Source organism: Leptosomus discolor, chromosome 14, assembly GCF_034619465.1.
Source record: "Leptosomus discolor isolate bLepDis1 chromosome 14, bLepDis1.hap2, whole genome shotgun sequence".
Lineage (NCBI taxonomy): Eukaryota > Metazoa > Chordata > Aves > Leptosomiformes > Leptosomidae > Leptosomus > Leptosomus discolor.
The window spans coordinates 17,224,682-17,250,049 of record NC_141404.1 but is presented as its reverse complement, the minus strand read 5'-3'; the positions used below and the strand labels follow the sequence as shown (position 1 = coordinate 17,250,049).

At 56.5% G+C, this 25,368-nt stretch overlaps 1 protein-coding gene across 1 annotated transcript; it reads right to left on the bottom strand.

The window, feature by feature from the left end:
- Positions 1-1,465: 1,465 nt before the first annotated feature.
- VRK3 (VRK serine/threonine kinase 3) lies at positions 1,466-10,246 on the bottom strand. Its single transcript, XM_086473007.1, has 12 exons — positions 10,152-10,246; positions 9,707-10,050; positions 8,270-8,322; positions 6,364-6,430; positions 5,560-5,644; positions 4,985-5,087; positions 4,563-4,655; positions 4,229-4,361; positions 3,450-3,570; positions 3,102-3,160; positions 2,517-2,665; positions 1,466-1,815 (listed from the first exon to the last, which is right to left on the bottom strand). The coding sequence occupies exons 1-11, from the start codon at positions 10,244-10,246 to the stop codon at positions 2,517-2,519; spliced, it is 1,302 nt and encodes a 433-aa protein (XP_086329133.1). The 3' UTR covers positions 1,466-1,815.
- Positions 10,247-25,368: the final 15,122 nt, after the last annotated feature.

The window sequence follows — 25,368 nt, the reverse complement described above, 5'->3', positions numbered from 1 at the left end:
TCATACAGGGATGATAGTGAATAATTGTCAATACCTCCAAAAAAAGCCCTTCTCCTCCACTTTGCCTCTCTTTTAATTCTGTAGCTCACTTCTGGGCCATTTCCTTCCTTGATAGCTGCCTTTTTAATGTATTCCCTATTGTCTGATCCTCTGCAAATTTAAGATTCTTCTCCACATATGAAACTATAGCTCATTTTTGTCATACCTCACCAGTTACTCCTTGGTGATAGAAAAGAACTTGTCATGTCCCTTGCTTTGCTGTGAGGCCTGGCATTATAAGAGAAAGGCATTGACTTTGGTTCTCAAGTTACTGGATGTAACACTATGCTTGAATTCTTCCACTTGAAAGACCTTTTTTGAGGTTGTGCTGCCTTTTCCTTCTGGCCAGGTACTGCCTCGCTAAGCCGGTGCCTCCCTTTCTATATGTATACCATTTGCTGCACTGATACAAGGTTTTTATGGATACAATCAAGAGGTAAATGAAGGCTCACAGCAGGTCTGAGCTTCTTTTTTTTACCTACCTCTCCGTTTTAAACCCTATTTGCCTCTGGCTCTAGTTGCCATATTTTTCCTCACCTGAAAAGTCCTCCTTCTGTGCCTTAATGCTTCACTGCCCAGTACTCCAGCACTGTGATCCCTGTGAACTGTTCGTCTCTGCTGGAACAGCGTGGTCGCACTGCCGCCTCCAGCCCGTGGCACTTCTTGTCTCGCACAGTCTTTCTTGCTGTTTCTATCGGTGTGTCCTCAAGGATGGCACAAACCACTTGAACACTACCAACAGGCAGCAATGCAGTGAGGGCAGCCGGTTTGTCTGACTGAAAGCCTGAATTTAAGCCTTGCTACTGGCTCCTAACCTGCAAGGGCAGCATATGCTTTTCTTACCAAAACTGAAATCGGTGCTGCTTTGGTAACGTTGTGAAGAAACCGCCTCCCCTGACCTCAGCCTAGTGAGCCTAGGCTAAAGCTCCTGTGGCTGCTAGGGAAACAGCCTCCTCTTCCCAGACACGTTAGGGAGCATTGAAATCCCAAGGTACAAGACCTCCAGGAGATGTCACTGAATTTAACACTGGAACTGGACTCCATGACTCCTCCTTTGCTTAGAAGTTACTGTGGCAGATGGCAACAGTTCAGATACACACAGTGTAGTGCGTTTTTTTTATAAAACTTTTTTTAATATAGATGGCTCCCTGTCTTACTTCAATGACTGGTATTGCACTGACCTGGGGCTTGGAGAACTGATGGGGTGTTTGGGGGTGAAGGCAGAGGTTAGGTCTGAGCCAAGTTCTTAGGGTGAAGTTGCAGCTGGGGCTGTGTGGAGGCTATTTACAGGAGTAGCTTGAGCACCTGGGAGCTGCACAAGTAGCACGGGGCTCAAACCACCCTCACAACTCTCCAGCAGCCCCAGAAAGCAAGCCTACCGAAAGGCCTTCAACATGCCAAGAATAATAACCACCTGAGAGCAGCCTTGGGTGCTTGTCCACAAAGTTTATTACAAAACTATGTACTGCCAGTGTAGTTAAAAAAACCAACAGTCCCTGATTTAGTTTTTCTGTGCCAGGCTTCACCCTTCTCCTGGTGGCTACATTGCAGTTCTCCAGATACTGCATACAATGACTTGCCATGCAGGAGTGTCTTCACATTAACTTGTTTTGGCAGCAGCTCAAAATTCAGCATTGGGTCACATTAAAATTGGAAGAGAACGCTTATAAAAACCTCTCTCAGTTCTAAAACAGGTAGGTAAAAGTTAAATATCTGCGGGAAAGGCCTCACACTGCAGAAAGCTTTGAACTCTTTTCCTGGGCAAGTTTTCTTGATCTGAAAGAAGAGGCACAAAATGGGAACATTAATCAGTTCAGTTCCTTCCCGGGAAGAGTAAATTAGGTGATGTTCCTGGGGCTTGCTGCTTAATCCAGTGGCCTTGGCTGATGCAGCCCTGGATTAAAACCAGATCTGTCTATCAAGTCTCATTCTTGGATGTGCCTCATGGATAAAACAGAGCCCCTGGGCCTAGAGAGCAACCACTTGCTGCCACGGGCCTGAGGCAATAAAACCAGAACTACAAGCTGCTTTCTGAAAAGGAAATGCAAAAAATACAGCCCAGAGCCCCAGTTCTTAAAAAAAAAAATAAAATCCACACCCCTAAAAAAGGACAAAATTGCATTTTGTTAACACCTCCCCCCACCACCCCCGCAGACCATTCAGTCTTTGCTTTATTAACCCTTGTACTCCACTAAGAACAAGCACTTCCAGAAAAAATTGAGGAAACACCTGCTGCAACACAAGCTAAGCCTGGTTCTGTGTAACACTGGACTGGTCTCTTACTAGGGAATGCTGAAGGGCCAGTGCTCCCTCCAGGCGGCAGAAGCAGCACCTAGGGCTTGCCCGGAAAAGCTTCACAGACCAGCCTGCTCCGTCCTCGCCTCCTGCCGGCCAGCAGCGCTGTGCTGCTCCCGTGCTCGCGGCAGTACAGGGGACAAGCGCTTTGTGCTGCTCCAGTCTGAACTGCTGGCACGTACCTAGGGCACCATTTTGATATCCACCGAGTCATAAGCTGAAGCTTTCATCTTCTCCAGTGGCTTCTTGAAGAGCTGCCGCAGGGCCTGGTAGTCAGGCTTCTCCTCATACTCTAGTGCCATCACTTGCTGCAGGTAGCTCTGCAGGGCATCTGCAAAGCAAGGAATGTCGCTGCACGGAGCCGCAGAGCAGCCCCAGTTGTCCTTACAAAGCCGCCAAAGGGCCGCCTCGGGCTGCTCTCCCTACAGCCAGTTCGCCTGCCTGCCTTGGGCAGCTGCAGAAAGGGAAAACAAACCCAAAGCTAATATGAAGCTCAAAGACATGATGGGGAAATGATCTCTAGCCCCAAATATCACATTTTTGAAGCCACCAGAACACTTGCCTCAGTAGCAGCTTTTTGTTTTGCTATAAAGAAAACAAGAGATTTGTTCACAGGAGGAGCCTGTCACCCAGTCCATGCAATGCTTGGTCACCATTGCCAGTGGAAGCCATCCTGGACTAGCACTCCAGCACAGAGAACGTTCTAGCTCCAGGTGCAGTTCATCCTCCTTCCCCAAGTCCCACTATCACAGAGAGCAAGCCCCTACCTGGAACAGATCTCTGCCTGAAGCACTGTCGGAGAAGGCATTTCACATCCCCTTTGTACCTGGAATAGTCAGTGCAGAGCGCTGTCAGATGAGAAGCAACAGAGCAAGCATCTGAGCAGCTTGGCTTTGGCAACAGGGACAGAAAATACTAAAGGCTGAATTCAGATGGCCACGTTCTGAATGGAGGAGAAATCAGGGTCCATCAAACACCCTTTGGCCAGGCTCAGCCTTTACAGTGGGATTGACCCACATCCCAACAGTGTACTATGACTGAGTGATTTCAGTCACAAAACCTCCCTCACTGCTTTCTGCTGAGCATTTCCCAAGAGAGTAGATGATTTCTCCTACTTTTCCTTCTTCTCCACCACAGTTTCTACTTTGTCCAGCTCATCAGACCAAGGCAAGAAGCCACAGAGCCATTTCAGAAGACAGTAGCCCAGAGATTCCAAGTCACTCCGACGAGATGGTCCTGATGGGGAAAAAAAAAAAAAAAAAAAAAAAGAGATATATTCATATGGGAAAAAAAAAAAACAAAACAAACCAAACCAGCGTTTGGGAACCATCCCAGAAGAGGCCCAGGCTAGCACCTCTCCTCCAAAGGCAAGTAAGGACTCCAGCACTCGTTGCACAACCTTGAACATCTCACCTCCTAGCCTCTGGAGGAAGATTTGCCCAGTCTGAACACCAAGAGAGAACAGTCACATCCCAACCAGGAGCAGAACGGGCTAATTTAAATGCCTTTCCAGCTCTCACTGCTTCAAGGTCAGAGCAGAGCCTGCTGCAAATCTGTGCTGGGCAGGGATCCAGTCTGGCTTGAAACAGATCCCTGCCAAGCCAGCATGAAGCAGCCTTCTTTTCTATGCCTTGCACGTCTGCAGTAGCCAAGGCTCCAGATGGAGAAGGAACATCCCTGCACCTCTTGCTGCAGTCACTGAGTGACCTGGCAAGTCTCAACGCCACCCAGAGAGAGAGGCAAGAGAACACAGCCCGAACAGGACCTTGGTTCCAGGTGCACGCGAATGCCTGGAAAGCAGCAGCAGCAATGCCAGCAGGGAGCTCCAGGGAGCACTGCCACAGTAGCAGCTGTAGCTGAGCTCTGCTGGCTCACGTCAGAAACCAAGACTCACCGGTTCCCTTGTGGCTGTCCAGACTGATAAACTCGATCGTGCCTTCATGAGGGGTCCTGCTGCCTTCGCGCTGCGCCACGTGCTTCCCTCCCGGGCAGTAACGGAATGCATAGCAATAGCCTGCGAGGGTCACCTAGAAGCCACCAAGTTCACGTCTGAGTGTGTGGTGTGAATTCTGCTGACAGTGCAGCCCACAATCCTGCACCACAGCACCTGCTTGAGCGCTGCATGGGCTGCACTGCTCCTCTGCCCAGCAGCAGGAACCCGGGTGTTGCTCCATCCCATTTCACAAGCGCACCTTCACTGCCATCTCAGCACTGCTCCTGCTCCCTACCTGTGTGAGGTCTGCTGGGTTCAAATAGATGTTCTCAGCTGTGATGTCCCCATGCACGTACTCGTTCTCATGAATGTACTCCAGGCAGTCTAGCTAGGAGTAAACAGAAGAGGCGAGCATATCAGAACCACCCAGACTCCTTCAGCACCCTGGCTATCACTGAGATGGACCCTCCCCAGCTTCCCACAGCTGTGAGGAGGAGCACAGAAAGCACCACATCTCATAGCCTCTCATTTTCAAGTGTCAGGTTGCTCTCATTCTCCTTACCCCAAATTCCTTCAAGGTGACATATTGCTCAAGAGATGCTACTTAGAGACCCCAGCCAACCCCCCGGATCAGCTTTAAAACACCTTTGAAAGGTCTGGAAAGAAGTTATAGGGCTTTTCTGAAAGTCTCTTACAAAGTATTGGTTCTCTACATACCAGGCGGACTACAATCTGAAAGGCTGCCTTCTCCCTCAGTAGGTGTAAGCCATCATTCAGGACAGACTGAAGAGTTCGCCCTAAGTCTGAGAACACCAAAAACCTACAAGAGACAAGGGTTCAGCATGTAGCAGTAGCTACGTGATTTGGAAAACCTGCAACAGACAGTTGTCAAGTGATCCACCTGGATTAGACCCCCCTTCAAATCCAAGCTGACCTGGGCAAACATTTCCTCCACTTTTGATAGCAGAACACTTTTTGAAAAGGGGAGACATGCTGATCACGTGTGGCAGACAGACAGCCCGAATCTCCCCTTTGTGTTAAGCTTAAAAGGCAGGAATAAGGTGTCCCCTGGCCTGAGGGACAGAAGCAGCAAAAGCAATGACTTCACCAGCAACACAAGGACTGAAGGAAATAGGATAATGAGAAGCAAACCATTTGTTAACAAACGGGATAGGAGCCCAGGGGACAATGAGAAAAGGAATAGCAGACAGCAAGGAGAGAAGGGGGAGAGCCCCAACAAGATGGCAGCTGCAGACAAAAGAGCTCAGATGTGCCCTTCATGGTCACCTCACCTGTAGCTATCTGCATGCAATCCAAAGCCAACACAGTTGGGGACTCCCAGCAATGGCACAGAATGCCACTTCTTCCACTTCTCCACTAGAAGGGGAGAGAAGAGGACAGAGTGCAGCAGACGCTGCTAAGGAGCTCAGTCAGGGCTGCCTGTTCTCCAAGGGCCTGCTCTGCCCTGGGCAGCCCACACCTGGCAGCCTCTCTCCTACTGATTCTGTCCCGGAAAAGCAGCCTAATGCCTTGGGGTATTGGCACGTCAACGCACCTGGCACTGCAGAGCACGAGCGAGACAGAAAGGATGCTGGGAATACCAGAGCAGGCCAAGGCACGTGGTTGCTCTAGGGCTAGGTAAAACAAGAAGGGGGGAGAGAGAGAGAGGGATGGAGAAGCAGAGTTCCTGCTCAAACACCTACCCGCACCCTCTGCTCAGCTTTGCTCGTGCCCATGTTTTTGGGACGATGGAGTAAACACCAGGCCGCAGTCGACAGAAACACCCCCACCCATGGAAGGGGCACAGAAGAGGGAGCCAAGACAGGTCAGGCTGCAGGGCTGCGCAGCCACCAGTGAGATCAAGGCAAAGCACGGGTAGAGCAAGAAAGCTTCAAAATGCCAATGCTGCGGTGTCCTAAGCACACAGAGGCTCCTGGGAGAGCAGGCTCTTGACCGAACTTCTCAGCACTCTGGCACTAACCAAGCAGTGAATTTATCCTAGCCCAGCGTTCCGAGAGACCCGCGTAACTGATGTGAGAGGGATGCCAGTTTTCCTAACAAGCAGCCTAGTCCTTGCCCTTCCAAGAAGCACCAACCTGTGCCTGCCTTCGCAGCGCGCTGGAAGAAATTCTGTTCATTGTAGATCTTCCCGTCTTTGACATCCTAAAGGGAAGAGGAAGGAGGAGCGTTATGTCAGCCACACACACTCTGCTAGAAAGGGAAACCTGTGCACAATTGCTACAAGACCTTCACTACTCATTTTAAGGAAACAACACGACCCCCACCCCCCAAAAAAAATCCAAATACAAGAAAGCAACAGAGCTGAGAACAGAGCTCAGGTCACTTGGTTCACTATTTAATGCTGCACCAACGAACCACATAAACTCTGAGCATCAGCACAGAACGAGGGAGTGGCCATCTCAAGTTGGACATTTCAAGCGCTACCATTTACACCTCTCTGTGGGTTACAAACAGCCAGACAGTGCAGACCGTCTGGCAACCTACACAAGCTCTAGCCCCAAAGCTTCTCTGTTAAAAGGAACCAGAGGCGACCTTATCCACAGCATGGAGGAGGTCATTTCTGCGAACACGCAAGTCTCAACGAAGAGCTATAACATTTTATTCTAGCTGTCAGGAAGCGAGGCAAGTAAGAAAGTCTGTATTTGTGACATTTAGGTGTTTGGGTAGCATGCTGACATCTTACAATCCACCTTTTTCAACCAGCAAGCGTTACTGTGCTTTTACTACTGCTGCTACCGAGTGGCCCGAGATGCAGGTGGTTTACAGTCAGTACGTATGCGTTTGCCTGCGCATACAGGTACGTTCAGCAGACTGCAAGCCCACTCGGGACAGGTGCCCTTTCTCATAGGAGGAAGCAGCAGTTTTATATTCTAGCTGATTTGATACCAAAGGCCCTACCCACAATTGCCCAAGGTCGCTAGAGGAATAGCAGGCTCCAGACAACACAAATGACCATGTTCCCGGGGATATTTTATTCTGCCCCTTGCCTGGTGAGCTGATCTGAGCCATCACACTCAGAAGCCAAAATGCTCTCAGGTGCCATGTCATACTCTACAGTCCTCTGCACCCGCCAGAAGATGTCAAAGGTGCAGAACAGAGGAGTTGGGAATGTGGGAAGCTGTAATCGCTTCTGTACGCATCTATTGGTTCTAGTTTTGTGGCTCTTTTCTCATTAACACTGTATTCTTTCTCCATCCTCTTAAATGTCTCTTCCGACAAAAGGGAGAGGGATTTTTCAAGTGCCCACAAGAGAGGGCACCACCAGGACCCCACAGAGCCATTACTCAGCATGGGTCTTCCCACAGACAAGCAACCCCCAAGAGCCACAGCAGACAAGAAAACAGGCTTTCTGCTCTGGTTTGTGAGTTACTGAGAATCAATCAACTGAATTTCCACTGCAGAACAGCTATTCCTGGAAACAGCAGATTTCTGGAGAACCCAAGTTCTTGGCAAGTGCCTAGAAAGCTGGCTCAGAATTCCAACTATAATTACTGTTTGATTTAAAAACGTGCTCTGGCCTTACAGAGCCTCTCAGTGCTAGTCCATCACACTGCCTCAGCACAGCCACCACATTCTAACCTCTCCCATTTCCCCACACTTCAGCAGGGCATGTGCACGCTTGTTATACAGGAAGAAAGTAGGCCTGACATCAATGAACTGAGATCGCTACCTCGCACTACCAAATTCAGTTTTGGAGATTACTGAGCTTGGTGAACCGAAGAAGCAACCTTCTGTGATGAAGGCTTTTTGTTTTTTTAATCCTATCTATTTTCTTCACGCCTTTACTGGAAGAGCCCACTTCTACTGAAATCCAAGCATGATGCTCTCAGGAAGTTACATCCATCTCCTAAGGTAGAAAGGGCCTCTGTGACCACTTTCTCTGAATTCCTCGGACACTTTTTAGCCATACAGGCCAAACAGGTTGGGCACCGGACACAGGACACTATGCACTATTCCTTACCCAAACAGATCAAAACTCACAAGTTTGAGGGAGTATCTTTGCTTTTGAGGGCAGGTTCCGGATGCTGACTGCGCTGTGGAAGGACGGAACAGATGTGGTTACAGGAGCACAGCAAAGAGGTACTTCCAGCATCAGCTGCATCACTAAACACAGCCTGTGCAGCTGGCCTTTACTTATCCTCCGCTTCTTTCACTCGGTCGTTGCAAGGGCATCCTCTGTGGCAGCGTCTTCCCAGATCACTACAAAATAATTCTTACCTTGCTCCAGAAGCACGGCACCCCTGACATGCTGCGAGTGCAGTTCTGCTTAAGTCACAGAAGCATCTAGATATGGCTACAGCAGTGGGGTGCTTTGAAGGTGGCATGTCAAGAACAATTCATTAGTTGAATCTCAAAGGCACCCCCAAATTCACTTGCTGAGCACTCCCTCCAGCTCACTTTGTAGTTTGTCAAGTCTATAAAGAGATGCCAAAGCCCCTTCCGCTCCACAGGGATGTTCACGCTGTAGGTGGCCTTCCCTCTCCAAAAAGCTTTGCACCCATTATTTGCTCTTGGGGTAGTTCCTCTCCTGCTCTCAGACTGAGTGCTACACACGGGTTACCTGCTGCTCGCCACCCAAGAGGTGCTTCTATAAAAGCACCCTCCACTACAATAACAACATTGATCGTCTCTTTTTCTAACGTCACCTCTTTTTAAAGATAAGTAGATGCCCAGACTTCGTTATGCAACAGCGTAAGTAATTAAAAAGAAACGAAAGCCAAACATCAGGAAAAGCTTACTAATGGGGAAAATTCCTCCCAGTTTCCAAGTGAACAACACTGAATAAGGTCTTTGGAAGTTGCTGCTTCTCAGCTGTTTAGTGACTGCTGATCTTTTCTCTCCAGTCTAGTTGTAAACAGCTGAGAAGCAGTTCAGATGATTTAGCTGCTTGCTTTTGGCCCCCCAACCGGGTTGAGAATCCCAAACTGACGTTTAGTCAACACTGACACCACCTACAACACCGGAACTCCTGTACGGTGCCAGCAGCTTTTAGCTTTTGAACTTAGAAACCAGCAAGAAAAAGTATGGCCCCTAGCGGCTTGTGCTTCACCAAGTAACAGAGCAGCCCAGCCTCTGCTCCGTCTGACACCAGTGCAGGGCCGTTAGCGGGCAGATGCCCCGCCGGTCGCTGCCACCCTGGCGGACGCCCGCAGAGCGTCATCGCCTCAGCACCACACCGTCTGTTCACGGCGGGTTCTGGCAGTTTCGGGACGTCTCGACAGCCGCCACCGAACACCGGCTGCGGGCCCCCGCGAGGAGCCCAACCCAGCCCAGCACCAGGGACACGCCGCGCCCGGGGCAAGGCCCGCTCCTGCCCGCCCGGCACCTGCCCGCAGCCCCCACCCCTCTCCGCCCCCCGCCTCCCGGGAAGGCCCGGCCCGCTCCCGGGACCCCCGCCCGCCCCGGACCCCACAGCACCTTCGTACACCAGCCCGCAGCCGCGCTCCTCCAGGAGCCGGACCAGCCTCCACCGCCTGCTGCCCTGGTCCGTCAGCACGGTCTCCACCGGCAGCGGCACCGCCGGACCGGGCCGCACCTTGCGGGGCGAGCGGTAGCTCGGCCTCGCCGTGACCGGGGGCCGGGCCGGGGAAGCCTGCGGGGAGGCCGCGGGGCTCCGGGCCTGCTGCCGCGGTGGGGCCGGCGCCGTCTGCTCCGTCTCCTCCTCCTCCTGCAGCGGCGGGGGCAGCCTCTCGCCGCAGGCCGGGCAGAAGCGGAAGGCGGGCTCCACACCGCGCCCGCACTGCGGGCAGAACCGGCTCACCCTGGGGGCACACCGGGGACATCTGTCAGCGCGGTTCCGCCCCCCCCCCGGGCCGGGCCGCCCCGCCCCGGTCCCCCCCCCGGCTCCCGCTCCCGTTCCCACCTCGGGGAGGTGCAGCCCGCCTCAGGCCCTGGCTGCTCCGGCGCCGCTCCCGCCGGCCCCCGCCGCCCACGGCCCCGCCGCCCGCGGCCCGACATCGCCCCGCCGGGAGCCGGGGGGCAGGCGGCAGCCACCGCCCACCCGCGCATGCGTCGCGCGCCGGCCACCGGGAGTCGCGGCGGCGCCCGCGCATGCGCACGAGCGCGCTCTCTGCGGCTTGCCGCCCCCCGGGAGAGGAGGGGGCCTCGGGGCGGGCGGCCGTGGGGCGGCCAGGCGGGCCGGGCCGGGCCGGGCCGGGCATGCGCGGGGCCGGGCGGGCAGGCCGCCCTTGGCGAGCCCGGGTCAGGCTGGGGGGCAAGGAGCCAGCCCGGCGGGCGCCTGGTGGGTGTACTCAGGGCCGCCCCAGGCGGGAGCAGGCGGTATCCCCGGTGCTTCCCTCTGGGAACCCGCTGTGCGCTCGGTGCTTGAGGACTGACATCAGCACGCTGCTTACAGGCGGCCTTAGGACTGGAGAACTGGTTCTGGGAAGTCGATGAGTGCTGATCGGTCACACGGGGCAGGGAGGAGTAACGCGGTGTGCGGGTGTGTGCCCTCGCTTGTGTACGTTAGACACCTGCACACCTCAAGCACGCCCCGGTGTGTTACCCCAAAGGCAGCGTAGGTGAGCTGAGACCTCTCCTTTCTGGAGGGGGGAGACGGAGGGTGGCATGGGGAAGGTGCCCGCCAGGCAGGACCCCATGGCTTGGGGGAGAAGGAGGCAGGTGAGGTGTGCGCCGCGGGGACCGGAGTTTGCGGGCCCAGAGAACATCTCGCGTGTAACAACACTGCTTTTCAAAGCCTGTCCCGGTGAGCTGTCTGAACACTCCCCACAGCTGTGGGGTGCAAACGGGAGCGAAGGAGAACTGGAAGGCGACAGCTCGTACCGCGAAGAGCCGAGCGGCAGCAGTCACTCTCACAAAAGCTTAGCGGGGAAGAAGGAATGAGCTGGGTGTGTGCATGGTGAAGGGTAGAGCAGCAGTGGAAGGCAGCATAAAGTAACGCATGGGGTATCGACCCTGTGACTGGGCCCACTCCAGGGCTCTGGGGCTTGGAAGAGATGTCTCCAGACAAGGTATTCTCTACAGGCCTCATCTTGCTGTGGGCTGGTCAACCCTTCCTATCCCTCCAACACCAGAACGTGTTCCTAACACTCACTAAGCGCACAAAAGAGCCCTGGCAAAGCCAAAACTCTGCCAGATGACACTGGGAGGCTTGACGCATGTTCGGGTTGGTTTCTGCAGCTTGTTGCTGGAATTTTTCTTTGAAGCGTGTGGACCCTTACAGGAGCGGCAGGGCAGGTTGGCTGGGTTCTTGCGTTCGTCCCTACCATGTTCGTCAGGACACAGTGCACTCTGCAATCGCTCTTTCTCATTTTTCTCTGGCATTGTAGGGGGCAGCAGGGCCGCACCAAATTGCCTTCCCTTCACTGTCACCCCCCCCACTGCACAGCCATCTTCTCAGTTCCAATTGCTCCCACAGCCCATGCAGGTGCAGATGGCAATTCCTTTGTTAACCAAAGCATCCCCTCAGAATTCTGACAGAGAAGAAGCGGTCTTTCTTCATCAAATTGGTTTGAATCCACCTTTACAGGGTGGTGTGTGGTATTTCATCTTCCCCTAGTTCTTGAATCAAGATCAACGATCGTTGCACGAAAGCCCTCCACGGTGACTGGTGACACGGCTGTGAATGTCTTCTTTCAGCCGTGATTTATTAAGCCTTGCAGTTACTGTTTTTTTTTTTTAACTTTTTAAAACAGTATTAATTCATGATCGTAGCTCTATAATTTCGTTGGTGGTTGCCTAGGGAACAATGATCATGACCTGATTACATTCAATTTAGGCAGAGACTAATCCATTCAGTAAACAAAAATACATGGTGCTTTAAAAAGCTAAACCCCATAAAGACAAGAAAAACTCTTGAGAAAACATGGTGATGTGAAAATTGTAGAAAAAGACAATTCTTTAAGATTTCTTTCCAAGAGCCACCAAGCTAGCATCACCGAAGAGAAACCACCCCCTGTTAAAGTGGTGTGTTGAAAGTAATAATTAGCAGTAAAAAAGAAAGCCATAATAAATGGATGAAAGGGGAAATAGATAGCAATTTTCTCCACTTCATAACTGGTGATTTGCACCAGCAGTGCGGCAGGGCGAGCTGGGTGCTCCAGTTACGCTGTAGGGATTATGTCTGTGGGCATCGCACCTTCTGCCTAGTCTCAGCTCAGCAGGAATTTTCTCCCTTTCCTGCCTTGGGCATTGAAAACCAGCCTGGATTTTGGGCTGCAGAGGGGGACCTACCCCTGGCGAGCCTCCAGAGAGCAGGGAGGAGCAGATCCCCAGGTCAAGCTTTGCTGTTTTGAACCTTTAGGCGCTCAAGCCCCACGAGTGAGCACAGGAGCCCCCGGCCCAGAGCTGCTCAGGCGCTGCTGCTGAAGGGCTGTCGGGGCGTGCAGGAGGGGGGGTGAGGAATTGGGGAGTGCCCGGGGCTGATCCTGGAGCAGGTACCAGGCTCTGGACACCGGGGAAGTGCCACTGGGCTGGGGTGCCCAGTGCAGCCGCCGTGGAGTAAGACCGAGGTGGGGAGATGTGAGGCTGTTCAAAGGTTGAGCCAGAGCAAGCAACAGGGATCTTGTCCTCGTCCTCTTCAGCCAGGAGCGGCCTGGGAGCATCCCGGACTTGCCGCGTCCCCAGCAGACCTACCCTCTCCTCTGCACGCTCTCCTGTTCCCCGTGGAATCCATTTGCACGCTTGATCTCCGCAGCAGAGGCAGCTCCCACACCGAGGTAACGCGCGGTTTGGAAAGCGCAGCCTGTTGTTTTAAACCAGACGCAGCCCTGCGGTGTTCCTTGAAGCCCTGCTCTGGGAAATGAAAACATTCTTTCCTTGGTTCCCCTCTCGGTGACCCCTCACCGGGTCCCTTCCCCATGACCCTGCCAGGCTGCGGCGTGCACCAAGTCTCTCCCCCCGTGGGAGCTGCTCCGTCTCACTGCTCAGCTGCTTCTCTGCCGGACTGCCCTGCCCTCTGCGAGCTGCCCCAGCCGTGCTCCTGCGTTGCAGCAATCCCACCGATTCCTTCCTCCTGCCCTTTTCCCTTGGTTACCCACGCAGAGCCTGCAGGCGAAGCACCCGCATGGACTCCGGCATCTCTGTCCTGAACAACAAAGCTCATTTCGAGCCCATCGCTGCGTAAGCAGAGGGTTACGTTTACCTTGCCTTGAATTTGATTATATGGAATTGCATTTGATGTCTGTCTGCTCAACCGCTTGATGTCATGCGGTCCCTTTCCAGCACTTCAGTCAGCTTCAGATTTGATGGAGCAGCTTTAGATTTGATCAGTGAAACACCGTATGGCATCGGCAAGGTCTGCTCTCTTGTATGCGTGTATTGACTAGCACAGGTCTGGCACAGATCCTGGCCATTTATTCCTACCCTTGTCTCCTGACTTTTAAGCAGTTAGTTTACAAGCAAAACCTGACCATTAATCCACCTTAACGGCCTGAAGAGCTTTTAGAGATTTCACCGACGCCCTATCCTCATCTAAACCAGGCTGCTTTCCTCTCTCTGCCGGGACCGCAGTCACCACAGAGCATTTGATCTGGTCCTGGCAGCCTGCTTTTTTAATGTCCCTTTTTTCTGGCTTTCTTATTGTTTTTTTAAAAGGACAGATATAATTTTACTTCTGGATGATTCCCTGCCCCACTGACCACTCATGTCACCCACTGTCCTTGATTTAAACCCCCTCCTACTATGGTTTTCATCTTAAGGGCTAGCACCCTGGCTCTGTTTTCCTTTAGCCAGAGCTCAGCTTTCCTGGAGATGCTCCCAAAAATTTCTCTAGTTATTTTCTAAGCCGAAATCCAACCTACATAGCCAGCAACCTGCCCACCCTCGCTGAGCCGGCAGCACTGCCTGCCCTGGATCCGGCTGCCTCTAAAGCTGTGGTTTAGGTGGATTTTTAAGTCTCCCTTGGTCTTGGAGGAGGGAAACGTCTAAACTTTTAGGACAAACCCGTCTCTCTTTGGCCTTTGTATGCTGAGGATGGTCCATGCTGCTGTGCCCACCAGGAATGTGCAGGCAGCTGGGATGGCAACAGAAAGATCCCTGTCTCCACCCTTCAGGGATCTCCTTTTATCGGCTCAGTTGTGTCTCCCTTATCTCACCCTTGCTTCCCAGCATGGCTGCCAGCAGCCCGAGCGCGTGACTTACCGGATTTGAGTGCTGGCAGAGATCTATGAGCTTGACAGAGTGCCCAAAGCTGCCAGTTCTTCAATTACTCTTAATGAAACGAGGCGATCCCTTTGCATTTACACACCTGCCCAGCCCTGGAGTGAAGAGGTGCCACTTGCACAGTGGCGCTACCGTCCCAGGAGAGGCCTCGGGAGCCTGTCGGCTCCAAACTGCCGGTCCCCATCCAGCAGCCGTACGAGGTCCTGGCTGTTGGTACAGGAGGGCTGCCTGCACACCCGCGGGAAGTGGCTGTGGGGACACCGGCTGCCTCTCTGCGGTGAAGGGACAGCGGCCTGCCCTTGGGCAGCAGCTGGGCAGTACGGGCAGAGCCTGCCCGCGCATGTCCTGGGCCGTGCTGCCTCCCCAGCTCCATCTACCCCATCTCCAACTGCCTCGGGATGCTCACCCAGGCACGGAGAAGCGGTGGTAGCAGATGCTTCCAGCCACATCTCCTCCATGCTGGTGGTGCAGCGGGGTCTGTCAATGGCACCGAGCTCTGTAATACTCGGTTGGGACATAGGGACAGAGCAGGGACACCCCAGGGACACTTTGCAGGAGGTTGGTGCGGCCAGAGACTGCACCAGCTTCCTGCAGAGCACTGCCAGGGAAATCACTCTTCAAGGAGAGCAGGGATTGGGAAGAGCAGCAGGGGATCCTGGAAAGCTTCCTCCCATGCCAACCTTCCCTGCCCATGGAAATCTTCCTGTGTTTGAGCACTGCAAGGGGAGTCCGGCTTCCCTGCGCATCTCCCCGCCGTTTCCAGAGCAAGGACACACTGGGAGACTCCAACCTGGCAGCCAAGGCTGGGGGGCTGCAAGCTGGCACACCTGAGGGGGCAAGGGAAGAGGGAATCCCTGGGGGAAAGGAGCCCAAAGGAGCTGGTCCTTGTCCCAACAAGCAGCCACACCTGGGCAAGGCAGCAAGGTTGCTTCATTCCCCCCAGGACGTGGGGGAACAGCATCTCCTCCCCAAGCCCCCGTGGTGGTCCCACAGCTGAGCTGAGAAGGAACCTCTCCACCACTGCAACGGCACTGCAGGTGCCAGGGAGGACAAGCTGCAGCAACCCTTAGGGTTGTGCTTGGGAAGCAACAAGCACCCATCTTTCCCCAGAATAAGACCTGATGGGAAACCCCCATCCCTCCTGCTTTTATGCAGCTGGTGTTCCCAAGAAAAAGGGTTGTTCCCAGCCCGCCTGGCTGCGCAGAGCAGATCCCTCTGTCCGTGGCCAGCAAGGATTTGAGCATTTCTGTGTGCACACACACACTGCCCTCCTACAGCAGCAAACCCTTCATGTTGCACCACTGCTAACGCCCAGGGGCAGGGATGGAGGTTGTGTGGCTGTGTGTGCTCCCGGCGCTGGGAGATAGGCAGGAGCAGGGCTCATCTCCTGGCGAGTCTGGGGGAGCAGAAGGTGCTGGATCCACTCCCCCACTTTCATGGGAACCGACATCCTGACATTTCACTCCTGGGCAGTGGTTCTCAAGGGTGAAAAATGCCAGTCCCAGGATTGCACCATCCAGCGCTGCAGCAAAGTTAAGGAGTGGGAAGAATCTAGGACAAGGTGGGAAATGCTCTCAGCAGAAGTCGGCATGTTCATCCCTGGCCCAGCAGCTCACAGAACGTGATGTCCAGGGGAGCCCTTGCTGCATGTCCCCACGCCACCAGCTGCCCTGAAGGGAGGTGCTGCCAGGCATTACAGTGTGTCCGCCCTGCTCACGCTCCCTCCTGCCCTCGCAGGGAGCCGCAGGAGGCTGGAAGGGAGGACAAGGAACAGCACAGAGGTGGTGGCACAAAGACAGCGGTAGTGAAGCCCAGCCAAAGTCCTTGTCTGGACACTGCCCTGGGGCATCAGGGCTGTGGGGAAAGCAGAGGAGCCGCAGGAGAAATTGTTCCACAATGTTCCTCTTCCCAACATCTGCATTTTGCTACTGGCTGCAGGAGGTGAGATGAGGAGCCAGCACACCCTGTGCCGGGTCCAGGCCATGTGTTTGAGCTGGAATGGCTGCACTGGGGACTCCCTGGCACATCCCCTGCATGGTGCCTTTGGCAGCTGTCCTGCATTTTGGATGTTGTTTGGATGGCAAAGGGGAGGCACTGCCTCCATGGGCTGATGAGGTGGTTTCCTGACACCAGCCAGCACCTTTAAAACAGGTTTCACCCTGAAACCAGGTATGGGCCGGCCAGGGCTGGGGTTTCTGAACCAGGCGGACAGTCTGAAACAGCGTGATGTGTGTCCCCGCTGCTGGTGATGGGGTGGCCCCAGTGGCCGCCCCCTGGGAATAACCTCTAGAGAGATGGGGGGTGATGACAACCAACAGGGGAAGGTGGTGGAAGCTTGAGCTGGTGATCTTGGGGACACACAAGCCACCAGCAGGTAGCAGGAGCGGGGTTGGCAGGCTTGGCCTGCCGGCACAGGGACTGATTCCTTCGTTTAGATGCTGCTGAGAGAGTGATGGGAGATCTCAGAGAGGGACACCCCGCAAGCAAGCACTCCCTGCCTGCCTGAGACCCCGCTGCCCTTTTCTGGCAGCATGCTGTGGGTTTCTGCTGTGTCCTCGCTCAGTCCACCACCACATCTCCTGCACGCTCCCCATCCTGGGCACAAGCTGAGTCACCGCAATGCCACTGCACCTCATTGCAACATCTCCCATCTTCTGCTCTAGGAGCCATGAGGAGCCTGCAAATACTTTCTTTGGCAAGACTTTTGTTTTGATCTAATCGCCTCCTTCAAAGGCGAGCACAGAGAGGAACCACATGAGGCAATAGGGAAGGTCATGGCAAGAACTGAGGCGGCTATAATTGGGGAGGATCAAACCCGGGCTCAAGCAGGGGTGTGGACGAGTGGCTCAGCCTGGGCTGACATGAGGCTCCAGCATGTCACTGCAGGCACCAACTGTCCCAGATCCTCCCCAGGACCATAGTCACCTCTGACGATGCAGCTGGCTGCAGGCATCACCTGAGATGGGGCCAGGGTCCCCGCGCTGGGGTCCAGACCCAGGGTGAGACCTTCATCAACCTGCGGCCCGCTGCGGCTGCAGCAGGACGCTGTTCAACACGGCGGCGGGGGAAGGCAAATGGAGCAAGGACGAGCCCTCAGCAGGACCACGCTCGGCGGGAAGGCACGTGCCATCCCCTGCCTGGCCAACCTGCATTACTCACGTTTCAAAGGGCACGCGTGGCTCTGCTGAGGGACGGCAACTCGCTGAGCCGGGCCGGCTCCTTCCTGCCTCTGAGCCCTGTAATGAGCTTTGCTGGATGCCGCTAAGGAGATGAGTGCGAGCAGGAAAGCTTTGCTGTGGTCTGGTGGCTGCTCGGTTGTCCCTGGCAGACGGGCTTCGGCTCCGCTGGTGTCTGTTGAACAGGCCGGGGGTGTGCGGGACACGGCTCCCGGCTGTGGCTCTGCAGATGGGTGCCAGGTCTGCGCGTCTTCCAGTGCCGCCCAGTGGGAGATGGGACCCAAGCACAGACCAGCCAGTGGGGAGACTTCTGCAGCCACCCCATCCAGCGCAGCAGCAGCAGCACCCTGCAAGCAGAGGACAGCTGGTGGGGAGAACCCAGTGGGTGACTGTTACGGGACCAGATCCACAGCTGTAACTTGCTCCAGGTGCCCCAGGGAAGCCAAACCTCGGCTTTTGCCAACAACAGGAGCAAAGCCACCGAGGTGGCGAGCAGGGTCTCCCCTTCCAGCTTGGTGGGTCCTGGCAGTGCAACGAGGGCGTCACTCTCCATTCGTACATGGCTATTTTTAGAGCTGGTGTTGCTGCTTCCCTCTCTCCCTCCCTGAGACAGCTTCACCCTTGCCCCGCTTCCGTTCCTTAGTTCATTTTCTCCTTTCCCAGGGGCCAGCTGGGGCACAGCGGGTGACAACGAAACCCCACGATTAAAAGATGGCAGGAGAACACCATCTCCAAAGCAGTCACACTCAAAGCCATCACTGCTGCATTCATCTAAATGGAGACCCCCTCCAAAATTGCTTCTCCCATGGAGAAAGGCAGCGGCTCGAGGCTGCCCAGCTGCCCTGCCTGCCTGGAGGGGGTGAAGGTCACCGTGGCACCCCAAATACTCCCAGGCACTTTGGAGCACCAGGCAGCCGCCCGAGGGTGACCCCACCCCCCTTGTTCATGCAGCAGAGCTGTGCCAAACCCTACCTGTCCTTATCCCTGTCCCCTCTCCCCATCCTCCTCTTCCTCCTCCCTCTCCCGTCATCTGCCCAACACAAACTTTCCCCGCTTCGGTGTTCCTGGCATCAGCAGCTGAGCTTGCTCCTCCAGCCCCTTCACCCGCCAGCTTGGCAGCCAGGGCGCACAGGGCTGGCAGGGCCCAGGCAGGGCTGGCAGCCACCAGCCTCCGTGACCCCCCCTCCTCTGCCGGCGCTTTCATCCTTATCTGGAAGGTGCCGCTCGGCAGCCAGAGTGGGTCCGGAGTGGGCCGGGAGCGCGGCGTTCCCACGCTGGCTGCCCAGCCCGGTGGGGCCGGAGGGGGGTTGTGCTCCCCAAAGCTGGGGTGTGTGCCCCGAAGTTGGGGCAGGGCACGGTGCGGAGCGTCACCATCCAGGACTGGGATGGATGGCCGGGCGGGCATGCTGGCACCGACCGCGCAGCGGGAACCAGGAGGGCTGGGCCCAAAGGGCCCCTGTGGCACTGCTGTGCATGGCTGCTCACACCCACAGCCCCCGTGTCATGTACGTGCACCGCCTCGTGCACGCACATGGTCCCCTACACACACGCCCACGGCCCCTTGCACACCACCCAATGTTCCCGTCGGCACTCCTGGTGCACACGTATAGCGCTGCGCTGGGGCACACACTCATGTGTGTGTGTGCGCACACGTGAATGTGTGTGTGTGCACACATGCTTCCCCACATCTGTGCACACATACAGTGCCATGGGCGTGTGTGCACTGCTCTGCAGTGCCTGGCACAAGTGCCCAGATGCGCACACACACACACCCCCCCGTGCATACACACAATGGCTGGTGCACTCACAGGTGTGCAATGCCCCGTGCACACGCACGCATACACCAGTGTGCACACACACACTGATGTGCATACACGCAATGCTCCGGTGTGCACACACAGGGTCACACACATGCACAGTAATGCACAGACACAGTGACAGATACACACCCAGTGACAGATACACACCCTTGCATGCCCACACCGGAATGTGCACACATGTGTGCACACACAGAGGGGGCAACAGGCATGCACACACATGCACACAGTTAACACACACGGTAATACACACATACAGGGTGACATATGCACACACAGGTGACACACACGTGCACAGGCACACACAGGGTGACACACAGAGACATGTATACACATGTGCACACGCAGACACATGGGATGACAGACGCAGACACAGAGGGGGTCACACACATGGTGGAACACACGTGTGCACACACAGACACACACATAGTGGAACACTGCGCACACGCTGGCACACACGCACACACACAGTGGAACACACACGTGTGCACGCTCAGACACACTCCCCCCCCCAAGCACACACCCCCACGCTCACACTCACCTCTCACACACGTGTGCACACACCCACACTCGCACACACCCACGCTCACACTCTGTCTCACACTGACACTCACCCCCACGCTCACACACTCACCCCCACGCTCACACACTCACTCCCACGCTCACACACTCACCCCCACCCTCACTCTCACACCCCCACTCTCACACACTCACCCCCACTCTCACACACTCACCCCCACTCACGCCGCCCCCCCTCCCGCTCGCTCCCACTCGCTCTCACACACGCGATGACGCACACCCCCCTCCGCGCGCCCTGGCCCCGCCCGCCGGTGCGGCGCGTGCGCGGGGCGGGGCGGGTCCCGGCCGTCGGGGCGGGCGGGGCCGCGGGACGGAGCCGGAGCCGCAGCCGCAGCCGCAGCCGGAGCCGCCCGGCCCGGCCCGGCCCGGCCCGGCGAGCGAGCGAGCGCCGGCGGTGGGTGAGTGCCGGCGGGGCGGGGGGGGGGCGCGGGGGGCAGCGGCCGTTCCGGGGCGGCCCCGCCCGGGGCTGCGGCAGCCTCCGAGGCCCTTCGCCCGGCTCCGCCCGCTGCAGCTGCCGGGGCAGCGCCGTGGGCGCTTCTGCGCTCCAGCCCGGGCCCGGGGGGGCGCCCCCTGCTTAGGGACGGGGCCTGCGGTTCCCGGGGCGAGCTCAGCCCGGCCCGGGCAGCCCCGGACGCGCAGAGCCTCGCTGCCCCCGGGCGCGGCCGGCGCGGATCGCCCCCCCCCGCGGTCAGCGGCAGGGCCCGGGGACGCTGAGCCGGGGGTGGGATGGAGGAGGAGGAGGAGGAGGAGGAGGAGGCGGCGGCGGCAGCAGCGGCGGCCGTGTGTCCAGCTGCCTCGCCGGCAGCGCCGCGCCCCTGCCAGCGTCCGCCGGGAGCAGGGCTGCACGTTGTCGGTGACCCGACCGTCGTCTGGTGCAGGGGGGTGCCCCGTGTCATCCTCCCCCCTTGCACCGTGCGGCTGGGACAGCAGCTCTCGGGGGGGGGACAGCGGCTCTCGGGGGGGGGACAGCGGCCGAGCGAGCACCCGCTGGCACCGGGCCGCCCCCCGGGGTGCGGGGCCCAGCAGGTACCCAGCAGGTACCGCCGGTACGAACGGCTGCCCAGGAGCACGAACAACCCGCAGCTCGGGTCTGCAGGGTCCGGGCGTGTGAAGACCTCCGCTCATAGTCTGTGGCAAACAGGGCCTAAGCACAGGTAGCCCCCAAGGGAAGGGAGCTTGCCCGGGCGCTGTTTGCCATGGGCTCGCCTGGCTGGGTGGCAGAGAGGCACGGGGTGGTTTCCACAAGGGCTCGCCAGCAAACCCCCATCGGGCTCCGGACCTTGTTCTTTTACCAGATCCGTGAGGCCGCTGAATTTGTGGAGTTTGGCTCCTGACGTGCAGGTGCCCACTCTGTGGACAAACGGGCGATGGTGTTTTTAGAGCCAAGGGTACAGCCAGCTCTGATGCAGCAGCTTCTTCCATCCTTTCCTGCCACTGCCTGAGCGCGGGGGCTTGTTGTGGACATGATTTGGTCACCCAGGAGCCTGCCACATCGCTGGGTCCACCGGCCCCCTCGTTGCCTCGCTCTGGAGCAGTGGCCGTTCCCAAAACCCAACCCCCCCAGTTCTGCAAATGGGACCCAGCCCTGGCGCTCTTTGTGTTTCCTTCTGTGTTTTGAGGCCTGAAGTCTCCATCTGGGGAAAAAAACAGATCCATAGGGGACCCAGTGGAGTGCTGGTTTTGCAGAGGGCTGCGAGTCTGCTGGGTCTTGTGAGCTCGGTGCCTGTGCCGGGTCAGCAGCCGGGCTTGCTGCCTCCTAGAAAGTTTTATTGCTCCATTTGCACAACCTCTCACGCTGCGGTAGGTGGGGTTTTTTATGGTCTCGCTGTGCCGTGACTCCTGCATCTCTGTGAGCCGTGAGAGGAGGAAGGAAAAATCAGCAGAGTGAGCTGTGTGCTGCTAAATACCTGTGACTAGTCTGGTGGCCACCGGCCCCAGTGGCTTTTTGCAGGATGTGGCTGTAGGAGATGGGACTTTCTGGCCGTGCAGGTGTTGGAAAACACTTGTGCTTCCTGAAAACGCTGGCCAAAAAAAAAGTCCTTCCCCCTGCCATGGGTGCTCATGCTTTTAGTGTCCAGCACAGACACGGCGGGGAGCAGAGAGGCATCTCCCACTCCGGCAGCGGTGTGCAAAGCACCTGGGGACCAGCAGCCCTCGCCAGGTATGTGAGGCCACCGCCCCAGGCACCATGATGTCCTCGGCACGGCCACAGAGGTGGAGATGCCCAGCAGGGTCTGCGGCTCATCTTCTAGGGATGACACGGTGCCTTTGCAAGTCGGTGGGGAGAAACGCTGATTTTATAAAAAAAGAAAAAAAGGCAACGTCTGCCATTTCCAGGCCTCGTTTCTATGGGAACGGGACATCAGAAGAGCAGAAATGCGGCGAGTGCTCTAAAATAACTGCCAGCTCCCGGGAGCACGTGGCCTTTGCTCGGCTCGCTCGGCCCTTTCCGCTGAGATGGCGGTGGGGGACGGCCGGCTCCCGGCGATGAGGTGGCGTGGAAGTGGGTCAGGAGGGGGGATGCTGTGGCCTTGATCCCTGCCGATCCTCAGCCTGTCCTCCTCTAAATCCACCGTCAGGAGAGCTCCAGTCCAGGCTGGCAGCTGGCGCAGCTGCCCTGTTATCCGGCATGGTGCAGCACGGTGGGGGCTGGCGATGCCAGCCAGGTGGCGAGGACCCGTCTGGCTTCCACCTGTCTGGGCTGCAGGCAGGCAGGAGGGTCTCCTTCCTCACTGACCTCCCTGAGGATGGCCAGGGTGAATCCACACCCGCTTATTTAGGAGTCTCTTCCTCCTGCTGTGGTCAGGCCTGGAGAGCAGGGTATTTCCAGCAAGGGGAACTGGGTTGTTTTCCCAGAAGCTGGTGGTGGTCACTTCTGTCTTTTCCCAGATCTTGGTCTGTGCCTCTTGCTGGGAAAGCCCGTCTTGTCTTGCAGCATGTAGTGCTGAGGTCAGGCAGGAGAGCATCTCCGGAGGGGCAACCTGATGTGCCACCACATGAGTAGGCAAGCGCATGGCGGGCTGTCCCTGCAAGGTACGAGTGGTGCCTCTGAGAGCATCTTGAACCAGCTGTGCAGAGCCCTCCAAAGATAGTCCCGGACATGGGCTGGCAACCCTGCTCTGAACTGCCTGTGGTCAGGCTTGTCCAGGCAGCACCTTCCAAAGAAAGGTTTTCCCTTTTGGGTTGGAAAAAATAGTTTCTGTGGATGCCAGAGCCTGGAAAACCATTTTTGCTCTCAAATCTGGTAAGAGTAGCCCTGTTGTAACTGAGCTGCTTCCTTCTCTCATCCTCTAGTGGGTGAAAGGTCCAGTACAGGTTTTCTTGGAGTGCTGAAAAGCTTGGAAAAAAATTATTTGCAGTAATGAAGTTTCCCAGCTTTGCGTAGTGTTTGTGTTACCCAAGAGCTGCTTGACATTTTCTCAGTGACGAACCGGCCCCGATGGCAGCCGTGAGACCCATGCGGGCGGGCCGGGGGGAGCAGCTTGCATTTGAGGGTGCGGCAGGGCAAACAGCCAGGAGAGAGGCAGGAGCAGAAGGTGGGGTCTCTGCGAGGGCAGCAGCCGTCTTCAGCCTGGCTTGTCGCGTTTGTTGTCTTTAAAACACGCAAAAAAGTTTGAGCCCTTTGATTTGCTCTGGATTCCCTTCAAGCGGACACAGGAGGAAGATTTCTGCTCCTGGGGGGTTCGTTTGGAGGTGGGTCAGATCCTGCTGTGTGCGGTATGTGAGTGCGTGGGGCTGGGGGACCTACTGTGGGGTCCTGTGGCAGATGGGTGGCGTTTCTGCCAGGGCACACATGGACCAGAGGCCAGCTGGAGACATGGCGCTTTGCGATGAGCTTGAAGGTGTTTAAGCTGAAATCTAGCAGCAGCCACCTTCACAAAGTCCCCTTCGCTGTTGCTTCCTCGCTTGCTGTCCTGGGGGGGTGTCTGACGGGCTTCTCTGTGCTGCAGGAGTGCACCTCTTCTACCTTTTTGCTGCCCAGAGAAGGATTCTCAAGCACAGAGGTCACTTGCTGTTGTGGGAATCTGACTTCTACACACAGAGTGGCAAAATGAACGTGTTTTTTTTGCTCTGATAGCGGACCTGGGCTTTGGGTTGGGGATGGGAAGGTACGTAGAGCCAGGAGAACGCTTCTGGAGGGCTCAGGGAGCTGGTGGCTTAGGGCACACTAGGTAGATGGATGTTGCTGCTTTGTCCGCAGACCTACGTGGATTTTAGCTTGCTCTCGCCGCAGCTCAGTTGCTCCCAGCTGTCGGTGCTCTGCTCGCGGTGTGCATTTACCAGTCACTGGTCCAGGAACGAAGGTTGGGCAGGCTGGGTTGCCAGCCTCCCCTCTCCTCTTGCTGCAGCGCCCTAAACTCCCTGCTGGGGTTGGTGGGTGCCAGCTGGATCCGAGGAACCAATACTGTCCTGACTGGGGCTGGAAAATGTGCTGTTGAGTATCTGCCGGGGTGTTGCTGGTAGGTAACGTGTCCGTCCTTGTCTCTGCAGCGGCTTTTGGTGCTGCCAGGCTTTGGAGCGCAGGCTCTCGGAGACAAACCAGGCAGCTGCCCGCTGGTGGAGAGTGCAGCAGGGCCGATGGGTGCTGCCATGACCCAGGTTGGCCCCGTCGCTGTGGGCAGAGGGGGTTTGCTGTGCTCGGAGGCTGCTCGGCTGGGGCTGCCCTGCGTCCAGCAGCGTGGGCAGGCGGCTCTGCTTGTGCCAGGGCTGCCCCTTCTCTGTGCCATGCTGCTGGGTGACTCACTGCAAGTGAGCAATGGCAGCCTGTCTCCTGGTGGGACAGCAGTGCTTCGTCAGGAAATGCTGCTGCAAATGGAGACAAAAACAACTTGGAGGGGTGGCAGATGTGTCCCAAGAGGGGGAGGATGCGAGTGCATCGTCCTCAAGCGCTGACATTCCCTGCCCTTTTCTCATCCTCGCCTCTCCGAAGAGAGTTTCTGCTGGGAAAGCACTGTTAACATTGCAAAACCAGCCCTTTGTGTTGCAGGAAGGCACAGCTTGAAATCTTCACCAGCCCTAAAATAATGGGCTGCAGGGAGTTTGGTGGCCTTCTGGAGGCTGGTGTTTGTGGTTCTGTAACCCTGTGCTCCACTGCTGTTCCCTGCCTGCTGCTGGTGAAGGACCCCAGATCCTCGCAGGCTGGGTTTCAGGACAGCAGCCTCCCTCTCTTGCGGCTCAGGTCACACCAATGACCAGGAACGGGTCATGTCAGAAACCACGAGCTCTGGCTGTTACGGGTCAGTAATGACCCTCGGAGAGGGAGCCCGATGGTTATTTTCCCCCGTTTGGGGGTGAGCCAGATGTTGCAACACCAGGCTGGAAACAAGAGGGCTGCCCTGGGGTTGCCGAGGGGTGGGATGCAGGAGGCTGCCCTCCTGCCGCCTGG